A 25,692-nucleotide genomic window follows, 5' to 3' on the forward strand; every position below is an offset into this window, starting at 1 on the left:
TTTGAAGACAAAAAATCATACCTCTCTTAATCGAATCGGTTTTAAGTGGTCGTTAGCCCTCTAAACATTACCTAAATCTTTTCTTTGAAACAAATTTTGATATGACCAACCCTTACGGCAAGGGATAACCAAAATTTTGCTTGAATTATAAGAAAATGGGACTTGTAGTATGCTAAACATGTGAAATATTTTTTCACATGCATGTCGTATTGAGTAAATTTTAAGTTTTTCTTAACTTTAAGATGGAAATCTTTTTTATCCCCTACTTAGCTCGGGTGAAATCTACCTCCGTCTTCCGGCGTGCCGAAAGGGGTTTTTTTTAAATTATGCTACTGCCACGGTATCCTAAGGTGACTTTTTTGTAATTTAATAAACTAATAATCTTTCGAGCTAATTTATAACAATTTATTATAAAAAAAAAGAAACTGAAGTGGTTTTTTTTGAAAAAAATTTTCTTTCCAATAAAAAAATATCCTTACCCAAACTATAGCAACATTTAAATTTACAAATATTTTTGCATCAAATTACTAAAAATTTCTTCCAAGATCAAAATTTAAAGTTATCAACACCTGCATTTTTAAATTCCAGTACTAAAAATGTGTCCAGAGGTGACATGTTTTCATTGCAAATTGCCTTTTCAAAAGTCATAATTAAGTTTTATGCTAAGTTCACAAAAAAATCGTTTATTTCAATTAATAATAATTGTGTATATATATATATGTCGGAGAATAAAGTACAGTGGAGTATCTTCCGACAAAACGATGAGAATATTCTTTAGAATATCTGTATTTTTAGTAGTTTTAAGAAATGTACTATTACTTGAAATATTTTGTAAAATAAGGTTTAAATTGTTTTATTGCGGTAGGCTTAGGCCTAGGTAGGCACATGGTTGTCAACATAGTCGGGATCCCAGGACGATAGGGGTATCATAAAATTAATAAGGAAAAGGAAATATGCAGTAGGTATATTATTTGAGAATATTGAGAAAAGGGAGTCTTGCTTTGGAACCCAGATCGAACAGACGTCCTGGTGATCGCGAATTCGTTATTTCCCTGAGCCTCGGTCTATCGCAAGTTGTTTTAATATTATTTGAATTCTAAATTGAATTAATCTTATATTATAATTCGTGTACTACTGAGTTATTGATAAGTGATAATTATCATTTGTAATTATTTCATTGTACGAGTTATCTACTCATTTTTATTAATTGAACTTTATTATAATCTTATATATTCTCCACTTGTAATAATAAAAATGAGTGAAACACAAAACGTTGAATCCCTGACAAATCTCCTCGCCTCTCCGACATCAGAAGTGGGATCGTCTCCATCTGGTCCATCACCTGATCAGTGGAATACATTGTTTGAGTTTATGAAGTGTTGTATGCAAAAGCCATTATCGACAAAGAAAAGTGTGGCGTTACCACGATTTAATCCAGAGAGTGCGGGATCGGATTCTGTTGCTTGGTGCTCTGCAGCAGAACTGTGTGTATTAGAAAATCCTCTTCAAGGCAGTGAATTGATATCTGCGCTTAGCAAAGCTTTGGAAGGTTCAGCAGCTCAGTAGCTATCCCAAGTGGCAATTCCGGGTATACAGTGGCCTCAATTAAAAGAACTTTTTGTGTCACGCTTCGGGGGACAAGAAACTGCGACAGCGGTTGTGCTGAAAATTCATCAGGAGGCACCAACCAAGGATGAAAGTGTCGGCGCCTTTGGCATTCGACTTCGATCATCGCTAAAGGCCCGCTGGAGGTCTTTAACAGTTGACGAAATAGTTAATGCGGTTGTGCTTGCGCGATTGACCCATATTGATAATCGAGTGGAGCGCGTAGCATTAACTAGCGACATCAAAACGGAAGCCGAATTTTTGAGCGAAATGCGAGGCTTTTCCTACACCCGAAAAAGACCAATATCAGCTTCAGATAACTCATCTACATCCGATTTGAAGCGTTTTAAGCCAGCAGCTTCAGGGAAGTGCCATTTCTGTGGGGAAATAGGTCACAAAAAGTTTGAGTGTCCTAAACTTAAGAAGAAGCAAGCGGAGCAAAGCAGTAACCATCGTGGCTCCAAAGAATCATCCTCTTCATCGCGCAATGTGACGTGTTTCAAATGTGGGGTAGCTGGTCATATTGCGCCAAACTGTACGGCTCCAGGTAGCAGCCGTAGCGGTCCAGGGAACAACAAGGAGAATGGTAGCGTCGAACGCCGTGTGAATCTTTGCACAGTTGCAGCTCCTACTGGTATTCTAAACCATCTTGGTGAGTCGTTTCCATATTGTTTTGATTCAGGAGCGGAATGCTCATTAATAAAGGAATCGATAGCGATTAAGTTTTCTGGACGTAGAATTAATGAATTAATAATTTTGAAAGGCATCGGAAATGTTGTAGTAAATTGTAGCATGCAAATTTTGTCTATTGTAATTATGGATTTGTTTACATTAGAGATTCTTTTTCACGTTGTCCCAGATGAATATTTGAGTTATAATATTTTAATTGGTCGAGAAATTTTGAGCTTGGGTTTTGAAGTAAATATTTCTCAAAATAATTTTAAAATCTGTAAATCTAAAGTAGTAAATGAATGTAGTAAATTCGAAATTATAAATTTTGATAATGTTGATACAGATGTTGATAAAAATGATAAAATAAGATTAGTTTCAATCTTAAAAGAGTATGAAAGTTCTTTTATTACGGGTTTTCCTCGTACTCGCGTCAACAGTGGTGAACTTGACATACGTTTAATAGATACAAACGTTACGGTACAGAGAAGACCATATAGACTTAGTGTAGAAGAGAGACAAATAGTTAGAGAAAGAATAAATGAGTTACTTGAAGCTAATGTTATTCGTCCTAGCAATTCACCGTTTGCTAGTCCTATCTTACTAGTCAAGAAAAAAGACGGATCGGATCGTTTATGTGTCGATTATCGTGAATTAAATAAAAATACAGTTGCAGACAAATTTCCTTTGCCACTTATTTTAGATCAAATACCGAGACTTAGAAAGGCTAAATTCTACATTAGTTTAGATATGGCCAGTGGTTTCCATCAAATTCCTATACATTCGGAATCTATAGAACGTACGGCATTTGTTACTCCTGATGGTCAATTTGAATTTTTAACAATGCCATTCGGCTTGAAAAATGCTCCTTCGGTTTTTCAAAGAGCAATTTTAAAGGCATTGGGTGAGCTCGCGTACACTTTCGTTGTAGTTTATCTAGACGATGTACTGATAATTGCAGATACGATAGAAGAAGCGTTTGAAAGACTTCGAGTGGTATTAAAAATTCTTATAGATGCGGGATTCTCATTTAATTTTTCAAAATGTTCTTTTCTCAAAACATCTGTTTCATACCTTGGGTATGAGATTCAAGAAGGACAAGTTCGTCCAAACCCTCGTAAAATAAACTCTTTAACAATGTTACCCGCTCCAAGGACCGTTACTCAGCTTAGACAGTTTATTGGCCTTGCATCTTATTTCCGACGGTTTCTCCCTAAGTTTTCACAAATCATGAAACCGTTATATGCTCTTACCTCAGGTAAAAAATATATTGAGTGGACTGATACACATGAAAACGCCCGACAAAAAGTAATTCATACTTTGACCAACGAACCCGTCTTAATTATCTTTGACCCGGATTATCCTATAGAACTGCATACCGATGCTAGTTCCGATGGGTACGGAGCAATACTCATGCATAAAGTAGACGGTAAAAATAAAGTTATTGAATACTTTAGTAAAAGGACAAGCCCAGCCGAGTCCAGGTATCATTCTTACGAACTCGAAACTATGGCCGTTGTTAAATCTATTAAACATTTTCGGCATTACTTGCATGGACGACAATTTACTGTTGTAACTGATTGTAATTCATTGAAATCTTCTCAAAATAAGATTGATCTTAATGATAGAGTCCATAGGTGGTGGGCTTATTTACAGGCTTTTCAGTTCGATATAGTTTATAGAGAAGGCAAACGTATGTCGCACGCGGATTTCTTCTCTCGAAACCCTTTGTCCGATTTACCAAAACAGGTTAATAAAATTGAAGAGAAACGCGTTAACCTCGCGGAAATATCGGTTGATTGGCTTCTTGCTGAACAACAGCGTGACTCGGAAATTTCGGAAATAGTCACCAAATTGCAAAGCGATGAGCTATCGGAAGATCTCTTAAAATCTTATGAAATTAAAGCCGGTACGCTATACCGGAAAATACAGAGAAAAGGCGAAACCCTTTGTTTGCCGATTGTACCCAGAGCATTTCGGTGGTCCGTCATTAACCATGTACATGAGTCTGTTATGCACTTAGGTTGGGATAAAACACTCGATAAGGTTTATGAGTATTACTGGTTTGAAGGTATGTCTAAATACGTACGTAAATTTGTTGACAATTGTATTACTTGTAAACTCTCTAAAGCTCAGTCAGGTAAAATTCAAGCTGAATTACATCCCATCCCTAAGACCCGCATACCTTGGCATACTGTGCATATAGATATTACAGGTAAATTGAGCGGTAAAAATAATACTAAAGAATACATTATTGTTATTATAGATGGTTTTACCAAATAAGTTTATTTACATCACACCAGAAAAATTGACTGTAATAGTGTTATTAAAGCTTTAAAGGCTTCAATATTTATATTGGGAGTTCCCGCTCGTGTGATTGCCGATCAAGGTAGATGTTTTACTGGGAAAGATTTTAAAGACTTTTGTAAATCTTTAAATATTAATTTACATTTAATAGCTACAGGTACTAGTAGGGCAAATGGTCAAGTAGAGCGTGTAAAGAGTACGTTAAAAAAATATGTTCACTGCTGTTGAGTCTAATAATCGTCCATGGCAAGACGCCATTGGTGAAGTTCAGCTAGCTTTAAACTCAACCGCGAATCGTATCACCAAATCTAGTGCGTTAGAATTATTAATTGGTAAGAAGGCAAGACCTTACGGGTTGTTAGTTGATGACAACGAAAATGAAATTGATATCTCTAATGTAAGACAACGAGCGATTGAAAGTATAGAGGAAAATGCTAATTATGAGAAGAGTAGATTTGATAAAAATAAAGCGAAGGTTAATAAGTTTAAAATAGGAGATCACGTTTTGATTAAGAACGAAGAACGTAATCAAACGAAACTCAATAGGAAATTTAGAGGTCCATTCGTAGTAACAGAATTACTTGATAACGACAGGTACACACTAAAATCTTTAAGTAGTAGTAGAAGTTATAAGTATAGTCATGATAAGTTGAGAGAAATGCCTGAGAATTATATTCCTAATGAGTTGGATGTTTCCTCGGACAATGAAAGTTGTGCCGAGGAGACTGTTGATGTTGGTCCTGAAACAGGGACTATGGTTTAAAAAGAGACCACCAATGACGCAATGCACTAATGGCTGGCAGCAGGTCGTGGACCTGGCATTTTTATTTTTCGCACATGCATCAGTGTGTAGTCGTAACTGCAAACTAAATTAGTGGCTAATGTTAGTTTGATCAGGGCGCGATGGGCCCCTGATGATGTGTCGGGCAGGTAGTTGTGGCAACTACAGAATATGTATGATACTGTATGTGGCATACAGGGTAGCCTAGAGATAGTGCAGAGGTCTATTGGTGGAGGAAATAAAATCTTATTTGACAGTTAAATGATAAGGAATAATGATTGATGGCTTTTCGATCTCTTGAGTACTGTACGATGACTATTTAGGATAATGAATAATTAATGGATTTCTGTTACTCGAGAGGACTTCTGAATCTATCTTTTGTACTTTAACTATTGTAAAATGCTTTATAATGACCGAGGTCAGTTGAAAACAAAAATTAAAATACCACTGTAACTCAATGTTTTAGATACACCCGAGGGCGTGTGATTGTCAGAATGGCCGTGTCGGAGAATAAAGTACAGTGGAGTATCTTCCGACAAAACGATGAGAATATTCTTTAGAATATCTGTATTTTTAGTAGTTTTAAGAAATGTACTATTACTTGAAATATTTTGTAAAATAAGGTTTAAATTGTTTTATTGCGGTAGGCTTAGGCCTAGGTAGGCACATGGTTGTCAACGTAGTCGGGATCCCAGGACGATAGGGGTATCATAAAATTAATAAGGAAAAGGAAATATGCAGTAGGTATATTATTTGAGAATATTGAGAAAAGGGAGTCTTGCTTTGGAACCCAGATCGAACAGACGTCCTGGTGATCGCGAATTCGTTATTTCCCTGAGCCTCGGTCTATCGCAAGTTGTTTTAATATTATTTGAATTCTAAATTGAATTAATCTTATATTATAATTCGTGTACTACTGAGTTATTGATAAGTGATAATTATCATTCGTAATTATTTCATTGTACGAGTTATATACTCATTTTTATTAATTGAACTTTATTATAATCTTATATATTCTCCACTTGTAATAATAAAAATGAGTGAAACACAAAACGTTGAATCCCTGACAAATCTCTTCGCCTCTCCGACATATATATATATAAAATGTACATAATTATACATGACACCGACAACGTTAGTAATAGTAAATGAACCACTTGACTGATAACTAAAAGAAATTGACCGAAAAGAAAAGAACCTTTTGCTTGAAAAGATCAAGGGAAATCGTAGCTAATTCTGCTCTAACCAAGTTTTGATTAGAGTAGAATTATAAATTACAAAATTATTAACTATATTTGCTGAACAATGATCAAAAAGTTAGTGATTATAACCAACAATACAAACCAGTTACTAATGAAAAGTACAGTAAGACTTTCCCAAATGAACATTCTTATTACTGTTCTTTCAATTATTAATTATTTCTAACGAAGTTATTATCTCTAATTTCTATTTACACTACATACGCTAAATTAATATAATTTACTTTTTTCGTGTATTGGCGGTTTTATAGCATATGCATATATATATTTTTTTTAATTATTAAAAAAATTAGTTTTTCCACCATTTTGGAGTTTTACACTTCATTTAAAAAACTGATATTTATATATTTTATGCATTAGATTAAACCTTACGTTAGTGCGTTATACCGACTTGATAGCTTACACCGTTATTTCGTAATGTTTATTACAAAATTTTATTTTGGTGGCCATTTTGAGGTGAACCCGAAGGCTGATCGCCGCCATTAGTATTTCTGTAATCTTCTAACGATAATTAATCCGAATCCGAGACAAAAAAATTCACATACATAATGAATTCAATAACGAAACTGTTCGTTGGTTGAAAAGTAAATTATTTAACGAAATAATAAAGATGTAAATAGGTGAAGATAATAAAATTTATCAAACCGTTACACAGTAGATTTGTAATTATTAAGACGCAGTTAACAAAATATTTTTATATGAATTTAAAATAGACGGTAATCTAGTAAAAAGAAAATTCAAATTTATTTAATTATAGACAGTTATTTAAAAACTCATCGACAGAGTGACGATATTTTCGTTAAAGAAAGGCTTTTTATTTCATTTTAAATAAATCGAAATGGAGATCTTTTAGATCGTTCGACAATTTATTAAAAGTAGAAGATGAAAAACAGGCTTTTTTTATAAGGTGTCTCTTCTTGCAGGAGAAGTATTACGTTGTTTCACACGAAAATATATGTTTTGTCTGGTTTGGTGTAGTGAATATTTTAAACTAAAAAAAAAAAAAAGATTAAGTTATTTTTATTATTTTATTTTCGACTTCTGCTAACTTTTTCGTAACAAATTAAGCGAACTCTTTCGAAAAAGAAAGAAGTTCGAATTTTTAAAAGAAAATGTCTGTTTCAAAGTAAATCCTTTGTGTACGTAGTATTAAAACAGAAGATTTTATAAAATTGTTTAACAGGATAAATTATTACTGTTTTGATATTCTTCCGCTATAAGTAAAATTTAAACTTTTATTTTACGACATAATACTCTATCTTACTAAAGATTTCTTATAGTAATCCTGCGATACAGTACGGGAAAGGACCTGGCCCTATAAACCGAATTATTTAATTAGTAATTATAATTACAAAAGGTAATTAATTCGGGTTAAGCAACTACGTATATAAACACCGATAATACAATTTATAAATTCTTATCTCTTAATAGTTCGACCTTGTTTTTTTACTGATGATGAATCCGTTTCGCTTTATTCCATTTCATTTTTACGGTCTCGTTTTAGCATTTTTAAATATAAGCTTTATAATTACAATGTTTATCGCCAGACGATAAACAAGTAAGAGTGTATGTGTGTGTACGCGCGGTGCCGTTGAATGTCGGTGGCAAATAACGTTTAGGAGGGACAGTAAGTGCAAGCGGGGTTTTGTTACGTACAGCAGACTGTGTGCGGGGTATATATTATATATGTGTTTCTGTGTATATGTAGGCGCTAGACGACTACAGAACGTAGTTATATAAGGGTAATTTTCTATCTCAATTATCAGCCGGTGTTATCGAATACGAACCAAAATGGCCGACGCCACATAAACGTTTATACAATGAATTGCTCCAATAAATCCTCCGACAGACTCAATTTCAACCCCTCCTCCTCTACAGCCCTGCGCTTCCTCTTTCCCTACCCTATTCGCCGCCACCGCCCTTAAAACGATATCATCTTTCTCCCTACTTCTCCTATCCCGTTTATTCTTCGTATGTTTTACTCTTCGTTCTAAGGCCGAGGTGTAGCAGCAGGCGGATACTAGATACCCCCCCGTCTTATTCATTATATGTGATATTCCCTCTGAAATAACCGGGGGTGAATATATTATGTTATTAATGATTACGGGACGGCTCTCTATTTATCTTAAAACTGAAACGTTGAATTTGATAACTGTCCTCTTAAACCCTCTTTATATCCGTAAAGAGATGGTTCATAATATATCATTCTGTCCATTAAAAAAATAAATAAAGAAATAAATATTAAACTGCTTTTACCGCATTTCATATAATTAAGGATATCTTATAAGGATTTATAATAGATTTATTATCATACATAAGACTATTTTATTACATTTACCTAAACATTAATTAAAAAAATTCTTCTTAAAAATAGATTGTATAAACTATACATATATATACTATGTAGTATATATATGTATACATATGTATGTATTTATATACATACATAAAAATACGTATATACTATATATATATATATATATATACGTATATGTATATATATATATATATAATATATATATATATATATATATATATATAACCTTCATTTTAATATCATTATGAGAATTTTTAGGCAAAATTGGTTTAAGTGTATTTCTTAACCCATTTTTGGCCGTTTATTCAATGATTCTAATCCCATGTATTAGAAAAAATTATTTCTCGTATTATTCTCAGAAATACGGAGTCATCAAAAAGTAATGTTTGTAATGTAAACTGCAGAAATTTAACAAAATCACATGTCAGAAACTAATAAAACGAGTATTTTTTTCTTTAAATTCATCAACTCAAAAATTTTTTTTCACGTACGTTAAAATGTTTCAATATGAGCTCCGTTGGTCGCTCTGCAAACATCCAGCCGATAATCGACTTCTGCCCACGTCCGCTGGATCATCGCAGGGGTAACTGTGGTAATAGCAGGGGTGATCCGTTGTCTGGAATATTGTACATCCCTGATTTTTTCACTGTAGACAAAGTTTTTAAAGTATTCCCATACAAAAACATCTAGGGGTGTCAAATCTAGGATTCTCGGAGGCCAAAGCACTGGACTGGCCCTACCAATCCAATGATTTGGGAGTCTTTCATTGAGAGCGTGTTGAACACCTAGACGAAAGTGTGGGGGCACACCATCTTTTGAAACATTACAGAAACCTTACTTTCTTGTTCGATTTGGTCAACTTGCTGGAAAACGTACAGTTGTAGAATGTCTGAATAAATATTCCCTGTGATAGTAGGCTCATGAAAAAAGAATGAGCCAATCACACGATCGGATATTAAACTCGTTTATTTTTGGGACGTCTCTGACATACTCAATTATTTCATTTGGTTGCCGAGATCTCTAAAGTTTTATCCTATAATTATGCCGGTATACACAACCACTGAAAAGTCGCTTCATCCGTAAACATAACACGTTTTAAAAACGTTTCGTCATCGTCAATGTTATTAAGCATTTTACTTGCGAATTCAACACGTTTAGGACGATCTGTATGTTTAATTTGATGTTTAAGCTGAATTTTGTAAGCGTGAAGGCGTAAACGTTTGTGCAAAACATTTTGAATAGTTGTCTTTGAAATTCCTAACTATAAACTTTGCCTAAAAATTGGTTTTTTATGGCTTTTTAAACAACTTTGGCGTATACGCTCAACTACTTTTTGTAACTCGATTTTGGCCGACCGGGGGACGTTTTCATTTCCACGTTGCCAGATTCCTTAAACTGCTCGTACCAGCATCTATTGCTGTTTGCATGAGGGGATCATTGCCATAACCGGAAAGGCCGTTGAGTAGCTATAACTGATTTATACAAAACGCTCTGTGCTTTCTGCTGAACTGTCGGCATTGCCCTGAATGACAGTGGCACAGAGGTGTTGTGCCGTTGCACACCGGCTCAAGGTCACAGCTAAAAAACTTAATGATATTCTGATTGTTTTGCATTCCGATTAATAATTTATCTCAATTACGTAGGAAGATACAATTTCTTTTTTTTGAACCAACCTTCTTCGATGACTTCGCATAAAAACACTTAACAAAATTTGTTTATTATCTAGTATAGCAACCAGAATCAGCCAAATTCCAGTACGATGATAAAAAATCTAAAGCTGAGTTAGCTCATATTGCAAGTATCAAAAGAGTTTTAATGCCACGGATGATAAACTAACTAATAAACTATAATGATAAACTATGAAAAGCTAACCTCCATTTCAGCTATGTTATCCAGTTTTTTTTGTGATTAAATCTTTCTTTAACTTTTAACGTGCTTAAAAGTCTATTTTATTTTGTGTATTATGTTTAGTGTATTAAAACGTTTGAACGGTACTTCTGAAAAATGTAGAATAACATCAAACTGCAATGTGAAAAATTTACAAGATTAGGCAGGCAACAAATTTTTAGTTTATTCTTGGAAAGAAAAATTAATTTAGGTTTTTTCTCTGGTAGATGTAGTTCCTACAAAAAAACCCCAGTAAAACCTGGAAATCTATCTTTTCGCTCAAATTATTATATTTATACCTTAAAATTGAATGAAATGAAACAGACAGTCTGTAAAAAAACTTTTCTGAATACTCTCGATTTGAACGAAAGATGGTGCATGACTAGATACAAAAAACACTATCCTGAAAACTCAAATACCAGCTCGAATAATTGTAATGAAAAAAGTAATAATCAACAAACACAGGACCGAAACCAGACAATGACCTACCACGAATCAAGCAAGGTTAAAATGAAAGGAAAGAAGAGAAGGAAATACATACCTTCAGAATGTTTTGATGAATTGCCCAAACTACTAAACCATTACTGCAGAAAAAACCTCAGAGTTGTATTTAAAGCCAAATTTTTCTTCGAAAAACACCTTAATGATGACTACGTTTCTAAGTGTATCAAGATAAAGTAACACCTGTCAGCTAATCTAAATTTTACACCTTCTTTGAAGACCTTAACTTATTTCTATTCCGACCGAAAATGATAGATGCGATACTTATTGTGACTATAAACCCAAAAATATTAGTGAAAAAGAATAGAAAAACATATAGATTATGTGAAAACAGCAAAGATGGAAAAAGGAAAAGATAACGAAGATGGAATAACTGAAAAATGTTATACAGAATGTCCCACGAATAAACAAAGAAATTTTCAATACTTGTTCTACTGGTAAAAATAATGAAAAAAGTTCATATAAACATAGGTTTGGAAACGCTTTGTTTTAGAGTTACGGCTAGCAAAAGATTTCGCATTTAATCAGTATAATGTCACATAATTTTTCAGCTTTTCTGATCAACTTTACAACTTTACAAGCTCTCAATACCATCAAGTGTGGAATATAGATGAATCTGGTTTAACGGCAGTGGAGCGTCCTTCTAATGTTATTGCACTGAAGGGTATAAAAAAGTCGAATTTTCAATTTTAACCAAACGTTGGAATTTGGTTAAAATAATATACACTAAATACCATCGGTAACAGTATTTCACCTTTCTTAATACTACCAAAGAACATTTCATCGCTGGAGGGTTTCTTGGTTTCATCAGGGCAACTAATCTTAAGCGGTTGGTTTCTAGTGAAGAATTTTTAAGTTTCTTGAAACACTTTTCACACTAAATGCATCAAAACACAGCCAGCCCTCGTTATCTTAGACAACCGTAACTTCACACATAAATTCCTGAATTCAATCGATAAATTCGTGCAGAAAAAATGGTGTAGTTCTGTTATCAATTCCATTTTATAAGTTTTAATAAGATGTAAGGCCTGGTGAGGACTTAATCACTAGAAAAACTTAAATGCCTGCTATTTCTACAACATGAAAAATATACTTAAACAAATTAAAACTCTCGGAAAGTTGATGGGTCACCCATTATTTTATTTAATTAGATACTGCATAACAATGTTTAGTCCTTTCTTCCATACCTAGTTTTCTTTTTTTTAGTTCGATTTATGTCGTTTTTTCAGGCCAATTTATTTATTTATTTATTTTATGGCAGTCGTGTTTTTTTAATTTTTATAGTTGCTTTTACTATTACACAATTATTAACAAATATCCCCACGCCCTGTAACAATGTACTCCATTGTTCAGTATTCTCATCTTCCAAGGTGAGAACACTGAACATCACAAAATTACTTAATGTTCTGGGAGTGATTACTTAATGTTCTGGTTTGTTATCCTAATTTGTCAAAAATTCAGTCAGAGTAATTGGCTTCAAGGTAAAAGACTGGAACTCCTCGAAAGTGGACTGAAATATGTTTTTCCGAGTTAGGTGGCATGAATTTCAGTACCTATTCTACTTACAAGATACTATATTGTACTGCAATGCTGGAAATTCTTTATTGGGTTTACTAGGACCGCATCACAATCCTAAGGAATGGTTATTGTTTATAGATTCCTTTAAAAACAGTATGAAAGCGTTCCTTCCTTACAATGGAAATGAGAAAATATAAATTCTTCTGGCTTATGCAGCACAAACGAAGGAGATGTATGGCAATATAACATTTTTATTGATGGTGCTACAGAATGAAAATTATTCTTGGCATGTAAGTGGAGACCTAAAGTTGCCACTAGTTTATAATAAGTACTGTTGTTTCTTATGTGGGTGAAGCAGTAGAAAGAGGAAAAACTACTGCATTAAAAAAGCCTGGGTGAAGAGAAAAGCCCTTATAGTTGGCCAAAAAAATGTTATTTGTCAAACTCTTGAAGAATGTGTATCTTCCACCACTGCACATAAAAGTTTGGTTGATGAAAAATTTTGGCAAAGCAAAGGGTCTTAATGGACATGGTTTTTTATACCTCAAGAACAACTTTCCTAGGATAAATGAGGAAAAAATCAAAGAAGAAATATTTTTTGGACCGCAGATACGTAAGCTAATAAAGGATTCTGAGTTTGAATGAATCTGAGAAAGCGGCATAGGTATTATTTCAAAATATTGTTATATCATTCCTGGGAGAAAAGAAGGTTGATAACTCTGTATCATTAGTGAGTGAACTTACTAAATATTATTAAAAAAACTGGGGTGCTATATATCTCTAAAAATACATATGTTGCATTCACATTTTGACATTTTTCCACCTAATTTGGCCATGTAAATGATGAGCTCGGTGAAGATTTTCATCAGGATATATCAATGATAGAAACATGCTACCAGAAAAAATGGAGCCCGAATATGCTTATAGAGACTGAAAAGATACATTACAGGGGCTTAATACAGGAGTAAACTAAAGAAAAAGCAGATATTAAGTAAAACAATATCACACCATATGCTATACTCGTATAATTCCTGAAAAAAATCAGCTTTTTTAAATCCATTAACTAAAACACTTTGCCCTCCATTAAAATTTGGATTACAGATTTAAATCAGCTCAATAAATACTATAAGACACACCTTAATTAACGCAAGAAACAGAAAAAACCTTTTTTTTGTTGACTTGTGTTATTTGTTGACATCTTGTTCAGTTTGAAGATGGCAAATATTATTTTAATATATTATTATTTTAATGAAAAATATGTTGTATTGAAAACAAGAATACAAAACGGAGATTATATGATAATAAAAATATAATTTATTAACATCATTTATTAGAATACGATTTAATGTTCATGCAGTTTTTAAAAACTTTACCGTTACATTTTAAACAAAATTACGCATTAGAACAGATTTTATAATAAAAATCAAAAATAATACTACATTAAAAAGACCCGGGGCAAAAATAAGTAAATTTAAAAAAATATAAACTAGAATTGCCTCAATGAATTAGAAATATACATAAGGTGCTCTCGGTAAATCTGTGTTTATTTCCATGTACGAACACCAAGTGTTGAGGGTATCTGCCGATACCACAAAACCAAAACGATATGATTTTGATTACTTATTAAATTAAAATAATCTCAACAAGTTTCGGATAGAAATTTCAGGACGGAGGGATTTCGGCGATCGTGAATAACATACACAATTTTAGTTCGGTTTTTAATTTGTTTCTTACATCTATGAGGTGATTTCAAAAGCTGATTCAAGTATTTTTTATGTAATGTTCTGTATGTATTTTTTATGTTCTTTCATTTATCATTGATTGTACGTCCGGTTTGTCTGATGTAACAGCTTTTAGAGTCACTATAGATTAATTTGTAGATCCTTGACTGTCGGTGTTTTCTTAGTGCCCGATGTAACTGAAACTTTAAATTAAAAAAAATAAAATGTGATAAAGTAATTCTTTTTTGCATGTTGTTTTATTCGGCTTTTTATACTAATGAAAGCGTGATTTAGTGTTAAATACCTTTAGAAAAATCAGTCAAAATTTAAGAAAGCCAGAATTCCTCATCAGAAGGGTGGCGGAGACAAATTTTTCTTAACAAACACCTTTTTATTTAATAAAAAATCGACCTGATGCATAAGAAACAAAAATAGTACTTAAATAAATGCAATATTTAAAGATGTATGAACGGAAATGAATAGGTATTTTCTCTTACGTCCCCGCCATCTGTTTTGCATGAAATCTTGTTAGTTTTTGTGGCTATTTATCTTTGTTATTTTTCTTTCGTATGATGTATTAAAATAACAACTGTTCTAAAATATAAATATAGAGTGTTCAAAAAGTGACTCAACCGAACGTGGAAAATGAGTAAGTTGCAATAGTAGTTGAAAGTGGCCTCCGTTATACGATTCACATAATTGAATATGATGTTCCATGCTCTTAAACACATGTTGTACCGTTTGCTGAGGAATTGCAGCGACACATCGTTCAATTTCGCTCAGCAATTTGGGAATGGTACGAGGATGAGTTTTGTAAGCAACATCCTTAAGGTATCCCTACAAAAAATGTCAGGAGGGGATAAATCAGGAGAAGTCCTGATGGACTGAAATCCTGAAGTCAGGAGGGAATAAATCACTTGTCGATGAAAACTCTGATCCAAGAAAGTAATAGTGTTGTTGGCGTATGAGCCGTAGCTTTGTCCTGCTGAAACCACGTGTACTGTAGCCGGCGTGCAGGTATAGAGTTTACAAACCGTTACACCATCTGGATGTAGCGCTCACTGTTCACTGTGCCGTGAAAGAATGTCATGAAGATTCGCCTACGTGAAATTGCACACCAAACACCCAATTTTCGTCCGTGCAGAGGAGACTTGTGCAACTGATGTGGATTTTCAGTACACCAAATGCCTGAATTCTGTGCATTCACGTATCCACCAAGATGCAACCGTGCCTCGTGAGACCAAAACCAATCATCCAGTTCTTCCTCAACTGGAGTTACAGATGACATGAACCACCGACAGAAAGCTACACGTTTTCGAGTGTCTGCAGGTAACAACTCGTGATCAACACGAATTCTTTATGGATGCATCTTTAAACACTTGCGCAATGCCGAATAGGCACTACTAACCGAGAGACCAGACTGGCTAGATAGGCGTCGCACAGACTGCTAAGGACTAACAAAATATGCAGCTTGCATGTCGATCAACGTTTCTGGTGCAAGCACTTTCGGTTGATAACTTTTGGCTGCATCTGCCACATTCCCTGTCTCTTGCAACTTGTCGTATAGCTGCTGGATAAAGGACTTGTTTGGTGTATCCACACCATAATTTTCCGTGAAGGCATTCTGGGTCTGGGCATAACTGACACATCTAATGTATTGCGAGACAATGAATATTCTCTACTGCCTCGTGTGACCCATTTTTCCTTAATTAAACCAGCAAAAAAAGAAGGAAACATTCTTCCATATGGTTGCGTCACTTTTTGAACACTGTAGTAAAGTATACAGTTAACTAAGAAAGATTTCTGTGTAAGTTATTATTCGGCAGGCCAGAATTCTGTTGTTACGGGTCTGAATAACTATATTGGTACCTTCCTACGCCGTATGTAGTTGTATGATTCTAGTAATCGACCGAATGTCCCGTTCTATACTCGATCTCTTCGCTTTGTGATCACCTACATAAACTCCACAGTTTGTGTGCAAGCTCCGATCGCTGGATCGAAAAAATTCTAGGAGCAGTCGACGTTAAGTGGGTGAAATACGTGTTCGGGAATGTCCAGAATACTTCTATACGGCTTCAACATATCGGAAATTACGTTCTCATCCAGCAAGATACCTTCCCGTATGACCCGAAGCACTTGTCCTCTGCGGAATATGCTACTGAAAATCCGCTGCGATGGATATATCCGTCCAATATTGTTCTTCTGTTTAGAAAAAAGAGGGGAGTAAGAAAACAGGTACAGGAAGATATTCTTTCCGTTAAAGCTAAATTTATCAGGTAAGTTTTGATAGGTGGACTGCTTTCATATAAATAATCCAAATTCATGAAATAGAAAAACCGACTTCCTTTTAAATAAATATTCCTGATTTATTTTTTAAGGTTCCTTGAATTACATAACATAATTTCCTAGATATAACCGATTATTATTTATTAAAGTATAACGATTGATTTAAAAATCTTTGAAAACAAATTTTAAATTATATTTTGAAATGTAAATAAAGGATAAACTTATAGATAGGAAAATTTAGTAGTTGATTCAGAACTGGGTTTCATTTTAATATAATTTCAAAAACAAGTGGAAGAATTTTTTTTTTTTTGAAATTGGATACGTTATGAACATTCTGGAAACGATTTTAACAATACTTTTCTTCTTTTTTTTGTTATTTTACTACTGCAATAAAAACACGAAATGATTTCAAAGAAAACAGGTCAATGTGCAGGCAACAACTAATTCCTTTATTTCGTAAACAACATAAATAGATGATAGTACAAGCGTATATAACCTATATTTTGTATTGTATCTCTACTTTATGACCTCGACTGAATATTGGAATTCTCCAAACATAATACAATTAAAAATAAAAGTGTACGAAAGGGAATTTTCATATGAAAGGGAATGTTTTCATGGCCGTTCAATTTAACCGTATGGAGAAACATCGGTGTCAATTGACAGCAGATACTAAAGTCTTTATTATATAATAAGAAAAGTAACCGATTATATGAGTCCATCAGCGGTAGTTAATTTTTAGGCATAGAATACAATATAACCAGTTACATATTCATAAACTCCCCCTTAATAATTTTATTATTTTTTAAAACAGAGTCTCAAAAAATAAGTGAGAATTTTAGACTCGCTATTATTTTTTAAAAAGTTCTTAACAGGTTTTCATTAAAGTAAAAATAAAAACTGAATTTTTCTCCCGTTTTTAAAAAAAAATGAACTCTGCTGTAAAGAAACTAGCGTTTTCTCAGAAACAAGCTGTAGTAATCACAGAAGATGCCACTATTATTCAACCGGGAACTGAATTACCGAAAACGTCGCGCACTCGTATTTCTTACTTGCTACAGTGTAGAGCTTGGGTGAAGGTTGCTTGCTCTCACCGTGTGAGTGTGCGCGCGCCCCTGTATATGTATAAGTAAGGGGGTTGAGTGAAAGTGAATGAAAAAGATATTGTGTATATATCATCCAGCACCTACGTTTCAGACAAGCCAAGTCTATACTTTCTTTCCACCATTCAACTTTAAAAAAAAAATTGTCCAGAAAACAACTGTAGCCTATACTACTAACTTAAAAATCATTCAGCAGATTTTTATTAAAAAAGTTGGATTTTTGTACTAGTAAACTTGTTTCTTTGAATTTTGTGAAACAAAAAATAAAAATGAAAAACTTTTATTGTTTCTATTCTTTTTACCAATTTTCTTCGACAATTTTGTGCAAAAGTAACAAAAATCGTGTCATTTTGAGAGGATAGAAATTTTGTGTAAAAGTGTTTATTTTAATTAACTGTTTACAAGAAGAGAATAGATGTTACAAAAAAAAAATATCAGATTTTTACGTTTATAATATTTACCCGCAGAAGTTAAGCTATGTGAACAGCTTTTCATAGTTTTGTTTTAAATGCGGGAACGAACAGAGTAAATGTACACTAATTCGTAAATGCAGATTATAACTTTATACGCACTTCGGTAAACAAAATATAGGAAAGCGTTTCAATTTTTTACTTTACCGAATGCGTTTGTGGGTTCGGATGTCAGTTAATCTCGAGAACGACTATATAATCTTTGGGAACTCGTGTAAGATTTTTAAAGCTTTCGGTTTACAAGACCTATTAACGAACTGGAAAACGAGGTATTTTTTATTTAATGTAATTTTGTATCGGTCAAAGTTTTTCAAATAAAAATAAATATTTATTTTGTTTAAAATGATACATTTTTTAATTAAATTTACACAAAATTGGCCGATCGGGAGGTTTTTAGGTCAATTATTTAACTTTTTTGTAATTTTTAGAAACTTTTTGTTTATATTTTTACATTCATAAAATTAAATCATTATTTTACCATCAGAACAAATTAATATTTCCAGTACGATGAACCACCGTTCAAACTGTTTTACTTATCGTTAAGATACAATATAATTTTATTAAAATAATTAATAATCTAGAGTAAGAACAAAATCTAATACAACGCTTTCTAAACACAAAATAATAAGATTGTAATAATACCGATGACTTCAGTCAATAAATTTATGAAAAATAATGTTTGAAAAATAAAAATAATCACTAGTAGGTAAACGTGAATCGGAAAAACAATTTTCGACAATTATGTGATGAATTAACTTTTTCTTTTTGGAAAAAAGGATTACATATAGCAAGCAAAAAAAGGTATTTAAAAAAAATTCTGTCTTAAAGATCTAGAAAAATATTTTTTTCAAAATTTACAGAAAATAATTTTAAGGAGCTCTATTCTATTTGATCTATCATTTGTGCAAAATGTAACGACTACAATATGCGAGATTACGTCTTCACACAATTCACTTATAAAATTTTGGTAATTTTTTTATCTTGACATTTGTTGATCGATTAGAACTTCTCGGTGAAAATACTGCGAAATTTTATTTCTGAAATTTTTTTTGACATCATTTTTCAATGATTGATAAGATCGAAATCATCATCGTTATCGTCGTCATTGCTGTCATTACAGTCGATTAAACCAGTGCTCTCGATTCTTATTGTACTCTTAATCTTGTGGACGACTTTACCGAAAACTATTATAAAACCTTGCAGGAAAATTGATTGTAAAATCAAGATGGTAACTATAAAATTTTTCTTTGATCTCATTATCGAAGTCTTCTTCAATTAATCGATATTGATCGAAGAGGGATCCTGAAAGCTTTTCGTCATGTACATTCGTTGTACCGTTGTGAAATGTTTCCGTTGCTACTTTCATACCGAAATGCTTTTGCTCGATAACGTACAAGATGACCGTTCGGCTACAAATTTCGTTATTAAATATTACGTTATGGAAGTTGAAGTAAAATATCTTACCTATTTTCAAGCACTAATATCGACAGTCTTATTAATCTTAAAATTTAACGACTCAAATGTCGAAGAACATAGTGAGAGGAATGACCGGCAGATTACACTAAATCGTGTCGTAAAACTGGTCGACCTTGGGTCTCCAGTTCAGCGAGAGTCGACTTCGCGTAAAGAAACTATCAAGCGATCCTTACTTTCAAATTTACCCCAGTTTTTGGCGTTATTTTGTGAAGTAACTGTTAGTGTCCGTAAAAGTATGAAATAATTTTCTTACTTCATGTAAAAACTCATCACTCTATAGAATTTCACATCATCCTTAATCGCTTACAGATCGGATAACTATGAGGATTTCTTAATGTTTTATTTTCCTAAAGGAAAGAAGTAAACCGTGGAATATTCTACATAATTTACAGAAAAGTAATCGATACCAGTTCATGTTAAATTCAATTATAACCGAATATACGTACAAACGAATTTACGCACAAATCCGATAGGCGGAAGTAAAACAGTAAAAGTTAATTAAAACAGCAAGGAAAACAAAATGGATGACTGAGGGTTTTAACGAGGGAAGGTTTCAAGCAGAAACTAAGTTTGCTGGTAATTATTAATCTTCATAATATCTAAGAATTATAAAAAAGTATCATTAAATATTGGTACAAGTGTAGTACTTTAGCAAAAAATGGACGATTAAGAGATCAGAAAAACAAAGGCTTTTAAAGTGAGGTTTAATAAATGGATGTTACATCAGAATGGTCGATGGAACGAAGCGGTCCGAAGACGAATAGAGAAAGAGAAAAATTCGTGAAAGAATCTTTTGTGAAGAACAATATCGGTAGATGATAAATTTATATATCAGATTTTGTCGATGGGTATAACCGGGTTTAGTCGAAGCCGAAAATCGGAACGGATAAAACCGATTAACGATAAAGTAATTTGTAGTAAATATGTTGATGTTTAAGGATTAGCGAAGCGAATAAAGAAACGGAATGAAGTTAGAAACTGATAAAAACTCATCGATAAAATAAGCGGTTTATAAATCTTTACCTTTGCATAAATTTAAGGTAAAACGGCTACTAATTCGAATTAGATCGAAATTTGTGTTTTGTTTTACTGAAAATTGATCCAGTCTCTTTTTAGAGATATCCATATTTTGCTAATGCAAAGGCGATAGTAAAGTCGAGTAAACACACTGATAAAAATGTCTGCCGAGGCCAAATTGATGACTGTGATATGTAGCTGATCAGATTTAGAGGATCTAAAAGACGATTTCCAGTAAAGCCGATCATAGTAATGAACGGAGGGGGTGGTATGGCTGCCGAGATCGTTGCAATGCGGGTGTTTTCTTCTACGGGGATCAGGATGACCGATCAACACGGATAATTTTTCCTGATTTATTATTCTAAGAATATAAGGTACGCGCCAGTACGAGGTATTTTCTAAAGTTAGAATGTAACGGGAAACTTTTGTAAGAACGGGTAAAGAATTTCAGAGTACATACCGACCCGCACCAAATGCATAAAATATATTCGGGTCTGCATCTGTTCCAGTGTTTGAAATTAATTTCACCGCCGGAAAACAACTTTTTTTTTTTAAAACAACTAATTTCTAAATCGAGTCGTAATTAAGCACATGATTTCTTCCGTACTTTGACCCATCCCCGGTCCCAGAAGTTCCTGTTACTTTTAAAACGCATACGGATCTTTATCCTTGCGAATTCAATCGACCGACAGTATCGATTGAATTAAGCCACCTACATGTTTCTTTAGGAACGACCTTTAGAACCGTTAATCGCAGTATTACTTTAAAGAATACATACCTTAAGAGTGTGCTAAGTACACCGGGTAATGAAATTGATAAAATAACAAAAAACCGAGAACATTTCATAAGATCGGCAAGATTATAACAATAATACACTTTTCAATCACATAAAACCAAAATCGATTGTCGTTCTTCCTTTCGACCGGAATAGAATTTGTTCCGTTGTTTCAAGAGGGATTCGAACCAGCTATAGGTTAAAAACATTACTGATATTAATGTACTGTACATTAACCATTTTAAAGAATTTATTGCCTTACTCGAAACATATTTACTATTTTTTTTCCTTTTTTTCAAATTTTTTCGATTCCTTTAATACATTGTTATATTTTTTAATTCTAGACCCAACGAATTAAAAACTATACTTGTCTTTTCGTATGTTCGTAAAACATACGCCAACATATTTACTAGGAGAAAATTTATTCGTTTTTTATGCGCCAACTTATAATTATTATACAAAGAAAATTTGTTTCATTACGTGGATGAAATAATTACATCTACAAATTCTTAATCCGGTAATATGACGGTACAAATCCGTATGATTTTTCTTGCGGTATTTTTCAGTGTAGTTTTTCTTTTAGACGATCCTTCTAGTAATTTGTGTTATCAAACTAAAACCGTTTCTTTACCTACTATACTCTTGTTTGTAGCCTTTGTCGTTAATACGGTAAATTGTTCGTATAAAAGTTTTCATATTCTATTGATGATACATAAAAAATACGTACTTTACATAACAAAAACATTTTCCACTCGGAATCATAATGCGGATAAGAATTATTTTTATGTACGTCAGAATGACCGCTAGAAAAGTTAAGAATAACTAGGAGCTCACGTCCTTCATAGTGCTTCTCCCAACCTTCATTATAATTTTAACGTTAGATGTTTGCCGGTAAGTTTAAAGCTAAATAAACAGTTATATATTGAAGAAAAAATTTGATAGTAGTATTATTTTATTCTAGATTTTTTCTGTTGACCTATGCGGTTTCATTTTATCACGTAAATTTATTTTTAAAAACTAAAAAAAATCTCTTTTTAACACAACTCGAATTTTCGCATTGGTGTAACGCACTAAGAAAAATTCTTAAAAATATGTCCGATTTACTGTTAGATACCTGGTATTTCTGGGCTGTCTTCCACCGGTTTGGATCGATAGGCTTCCGATTATAGGTATTCTTTCAACTATACGTATTTAAAAAAGTTAAAAACTGGAATATGCGTAACTAAAACCAGACTAACAAAACACGTAATCATCGTTACGTCGTCTATGAAATGATAATTGTAAATAAAAATGTAATTAAATAGGGATATTTCGCGCCATTGCGGTCTCGTCTTACGAGCGGCATTCTTAATAGATGCCGTGAAGTCTATTTATTATGTGATCGTAACGGTAATTCCTCTCCACAGTGATTAATGTTAAAGTTATTTTTTTTAAATTAAAAAAAAAAATTATTTTAAATTCCACTTCGTCGCCGTCGTAATAACGAATACACTAAACTGACATACTCGTGATTTTATATGGACTCTTGAAACAAACATACCGGATTTTACTGGTTTAAAAAAAATAACAGTTCCTGACCGAAGTAAGTATTACTAGGAAAATTATTGATATTAAAATACTGGTAGTCCAGAAACGCCAAATTCGGGCGAGAACCGTAAGAAAATATCGGGTATTAAAAAATATTTTTAGCTTGTTTTGTGTGTTTCACGCGGATGTGAAACGAAGTTAGGATAAAGATCACGTAAAAAAATACTATTCTGTAATTTTTCTCAAGTGTTTAAAAGTTTAATTCCAATAATAAAATAAAACTGTTTCGGTCATTGGAAAAAAACAACTACGAATAAAATAAAACCCTCTTCGATTTTTTCCGTTATTATTTTTATAAGGTATTAAACTTCAAATTTATCGTCGAAGATGTAACGCGACTAGTAGCATACATGCGTCACAATTCCGGGGTCGAAGTAGATCATAAATAAAATACTTTAAAAAAGGTTGATTTTAACTTCTTTTAAAATACAGACTAAAACCATCGGTCGTTAACAAAGTTATTTCATAAACGGTATGAGTTGTAATCGCATGCGAAATGTGTCATTTGAATAATAATCCAGAAATCTTTAAGATGTCTAATGGTGCTTTAGTTAGTCGAGTCCGTAGATAGTTGCATCATTTGTTTATGAAACCGTTTTAGTAATAATATAGTTTCGGTTAATCACGCCAGTAATGTGTTTAGCTAACTGAAAACTGACGACAATCTTTACACCTCCTCGATGAATTCAAATCGCTTGCTAAAACTAAGATCGATCCTTTAATTTAAATTCTGAAAAAAAAACATTAATTGCTAAAAAATATAGTTGTGAAAATACGCTTGAAATATATCAACGATTAATAAACAAACTTTATTTAATTAATTTAAAATTAATTACATAACTGTTATCACTTTCAAGTTAGATGTTCGAATTTAGGTATTTAATATACGACATCAGCGTATTTCAAATTTTAAATAGCCAATTTTCCAAACGCTTTCATTAGATTTGTAAACCTAAAATCAACATGAACTATAGGAATATCTAACAATTTTTATTAAACTGTAAACGTTATTATTATTATTATTTATTTCTTTGTGATTAAACTCTAAATCCCGAGATCAGTTTAATAAGCCTTTTAATATTCGGGTTTGAAGTCGTTGACTTCCTTTCGAAATGTAGAAAAGTGGTCTCAGCTCTTGTATACTATTTTTGCATACAGAAAGGAATTTTGATTAGTTTCTCGTGGGATATATTAAAGTCGTAAACAAAATACTACGAAATTTCATAATTATAGGCTTTATGAGATGTTTAATAAGAAAACTTTATTTTAGTAAATCCTATGGTTTTAAAATTATTAAAAATATAAATTTCAACAATGCGCTGAACTATTCACCGTAACCCGCCGGGTTCGTCTGGTGGTGAACTAGTCATCGCAAATCAGCTGATTTCGAATTTGAGAGTTCTACGGTTCAAATCCTAGTAAAGGCAGTTCCTTTAATACAGATTTACTTAATACTAGATCGTGGATACTGGTGTTCTTTGGTGACTGGGTTTCAATTAACCACACATCACAGGAATGGTCGACCTGAGGCCTACATTTTTATAGCATTTAAAAATATACCGTAACATTTCTTTTTACGGCAAAATACTTAATCGTTTATAAAGTATAAACAGCAGCATTAGAAAATATTTAAAAGTAATCCATAATACCACACAGTAACATAAAATAATAAGTTGTATTTACAAGAAAGCAGTTTACTTCTGCGGGTGAATTCTAAACTGAATATTTTCGTTTAGATAACAAGCACCGTACTAGCCGTCGTAGACCAAGCTTCAAGATTCATTGCGGCAGGTGTAACTCTACTAATCAGTTGTTAATCGTGAATCAATAACTTAATTCATAACATGAACTTCACATATCATGATATTATACGTCTGTGTTGAAACATACATGAACAAGATTCATCATGCCTTTTCACAATTGAAAACAACTCAAAACTTATTGGCTTTGTTAGCCTACTGCGTTTAGTAGTTTCTCTTCAGTCGATGTGATATTAAGTGAGTGAGCGATGTAGTCTCATACTGCCTTACTTTGCCTGTAAAATTAGCGATAAGAATAAGACACGAGCTTCTCTTATATGTTGTAATTGTGCGACCGACTTGAAAGGATAACTAAAAGGCACACGAAAGGCCAAGCCATTTGGTTTCCATATGGTTTGGCGTGAACCAGAAGATCACTTTACCGATGGTTATTTTTGTTTAACTAATGTGTCTGGAATTTCTAAGAAGTCTAAACATTCTATGCTCTATCCTTCATTGCCGTCTACACTCAGACCTGTACCTCACAGAGAATCAATTGCAATCTCCATGGTTCCTGAAAACTTGTTTCGTAAAACAGTGGTGAAGAATCGGACACTGCCGATGAAGACAATCATGATTTAGATTTTGAATTATAGTCCAGTGAGCCACATCTT

The 25,692-nt window shown here is 33.0% G+C and overlaps 1 protein-coding gene across 1 annotated transcript; it reads left to right on the top strand.

The window, feature by feature from the left end:
* The first annotated feature begins 1,776 nt into the window (after positions 1-1,776).
* Positions 1,777-5,888, top strand: LOC142322869 (uncharacterized). Its single transcript, XM_075361960.1, has 2 exons — positions 1,777-2,257; positions 5,829-5,888. Exons 1-2 carry the CDS (start codon positions 1,876-1,878, stop codon positions 5,846-5,848), a joined length of 402 nt encoding a protein of 133 aa, XP_075218075.1. The 5' UTR covers positions 1,777-1,875; the 3' UTR covers positions 5,849-5,888.
* Positions 5,889-25,692: the final 19,804 nt, after the last annotated feature.

Source organism: Lycorma delicatula, chromosome 4 (assembly GCF_047948215.1).
Source record: "Lycorma delicatula isolate Av1 chromosome 4, ASM4794821v1, whole genome shotgun sequence".
Classification (NCBI taxonomy): domain Eukaryota; kingdom Metazoa; phylum Arthropoda; class Insecta; order Hemiptera; family Fulgoridae; genus Lycorma; species Lycorma delicatula.